At 41.0% G+C, this 1778-nt stretch overlaps 1 protein-coding gene and 1 long non-coding RNA gene across 2 annotated transcripts in view; one reads left to right on the top strand and one right to left on the bottom strand.

Annotated features, from left to right (window-relative positions):
* LOC106523530 (uncharacterized) overlaps nucleotides 1–1778 on the top strand; it is a 70581-nt gene that overhangs the window by 30056 nt on the left and 38747 nt on the right. The window lies entirely within an intron of this gene.
* The window catches only part of pdzrn4 (PDZ domain containing ring finger 4), a 36578-nt gene that overhangs the window by 3791 nt on the left and 31009 nt on the right, over nucleotides 1–1778 (bottom strand). The window contains exons 6-7 of the mRNA XM_014016970.1: nucleotides 636–737; nucleotides 302–427 (exon numbers count right to left, since the gene is read on the bottom strand). Coding sequence (XP_013872424.1) covers nucleotides 302–427; nucleotides 636–737 — 228 coding nt within the window. The remainder of the gene's footprint in view (nucleotides 1–301; nucleotides 428–635; nucleotides 738–1778) is intronic.

The following is a 1778-nucleotide window of genomic DNA, read 5'->3' as shown; positions in this document are numbered from 1 at the left end:
GCATTATAAAATCTCAATTATGATTTATATTTGCCATAATTATTTTTCTCTAGATGTTAATTCAGTTATTTTACATAAAATTAAATTGGAATAGATAAAACAAGAAATCTGTCTAAAAGAATCTAGGATAAGGACATWTAGATGCGTTTTTCTCCTCAGCACTCCAGCATCCCTCCTCCTTAGTAGGAACGATGCAACGACTACATAAATCAAACACAGAGCTCTCACTGTTCTTCTGTTATCGTTGTTGCACATCTTTGTCTCTTGTTTTGATTTTGTTTTACTTGGCATCCCCTCTCACCTCTTCTGGCCTCTGAAAGCTTTGTTCCCATTCCTTCCTTCTCTCTTCTAGTACATCCATCTTCAGCTCCTCAACAAGCTCCTGTTGCTCATCGTCCAGCCATGCGGCCTCGTCCTCCTCCAGCAGCTGTAATCAAAAGATCTTGTCAGAGACCTGTCTGTCACATTTTGCACTTTTGTGCATGTATGTGTGCGTACTCAAGTGCTCTATACAATCTCTTGGACAGGGAAGAAAAGAAAACGGCTCTTAGTAAGCATTTCTTTTTATTGGACATGACACGGGTTGTCAAGAAAGAGCTGCAGGGCGATGTAGGTGTGCGCGCGCGAGTGTTTACCTGGATTTCTGGCCTTGTCACCAGCAGTGTGATGCTCCTTGCGTCTTCACTTGACAACAAGGCAACAGCTTTCTCTCGGTCTTGCACTTCACAGCCATTTATCTGTACATCAGTGATAACAGTACATAGACAAAGGATTGGTACAAGGCCACTTATTGATCTTATTTTTCCTTTTTTGGTGTCCCTTTTTTCTCATTTTTCCCCCTGACCTCTCCACGTTCTACTCCATGAAAATACACTTCATGAAAGGGGGAGTCAATTGAGAAAGTCGGCGCTCGCCACACCGTCCAGACATACAATTAACTGTTCTCTGACMGGTGGCGTTCATCTTTTCTTTGCTAGAGTAATGGGGCTGTCAGGGGAAGATAATAGGGCCAGAAGTACAGCGGGCCTTGCTCCCCCACAATCGTTCATAGTAGCAGGAAACAAACAACGCGCTGAGGAAGGAARTAGTCAAATTGCAATTTACAACGAATAAAGAAGAGGAGCGTTGATGCAGTGTTGGCCAAATGTGAAAGCTAATTGAAATTAAAGGCCTGGCACTCTTTGAAGGAATGCATATWGACTGCTTCCTTTAGTTAAGATCATCTTATGAGGAGGAATGGCCTTGGTCAAACCTTGAAAATCACATGAGTGACTCGTCACAGATGATCCAACTTATGCACAAATATGTTGAACAATAAATTACACTTTTTCACTGAACAGCCATAATATTAAGTAAAGTAATCACCTTAAATTTATAGAACACCTCGTGCCCCAATTTTGCTTTAACCTGACAATTTCATATCAACCCTTAAGTTCTATGAATCCTTCAAAGTAACATGCATTCTCATTTTTAATTGGTCTCGTCACTGCAGTTCACCCTGTAGGCCTCACAGCTCTCTATATGTCATCTGACAAGAACCGATAAACTRTTCAGTGGAAACCAGGTCTGTGAATCACGAGGCCATTTTACAGAATGTGAGACTTAAATAGACCTTCAGCCCTGCAGAGGCAGCCAATCAGAAAGAAGGCTGTAACAAGCTTGAGGTTTCTTTTATGAACCTGTTTGTCAAGAGGTCAGGCATAAGAGAGAACCCAAATAAAATGTCAATTATTAATTATTTTCCCCCTTACGCATACAGATATTATCCAACATTATTA

This window comes from Austrofundulus limnaeus, unplaced genomic scaffold (assembly GCF_001266775.1).
Source record: "Austrofundulus limnaeus strain Quisiro unplaced genomic scaffold, Austrofundulus_limnaeus-1.0 Scaffold158, whole genome shotgun sequence".
NCBI lineage: Eukaryota > Metazoa > Chordata > Actinopteri > Cyprinodontiformes > Rivulidae > Austrofundulus > Austrofundulus limnaeus.
The sequence above is the reverse complement of the archived record's forward strand: the minus strand, read 5'-3'. Positions and strand labels throughout refer to the sequence as shown.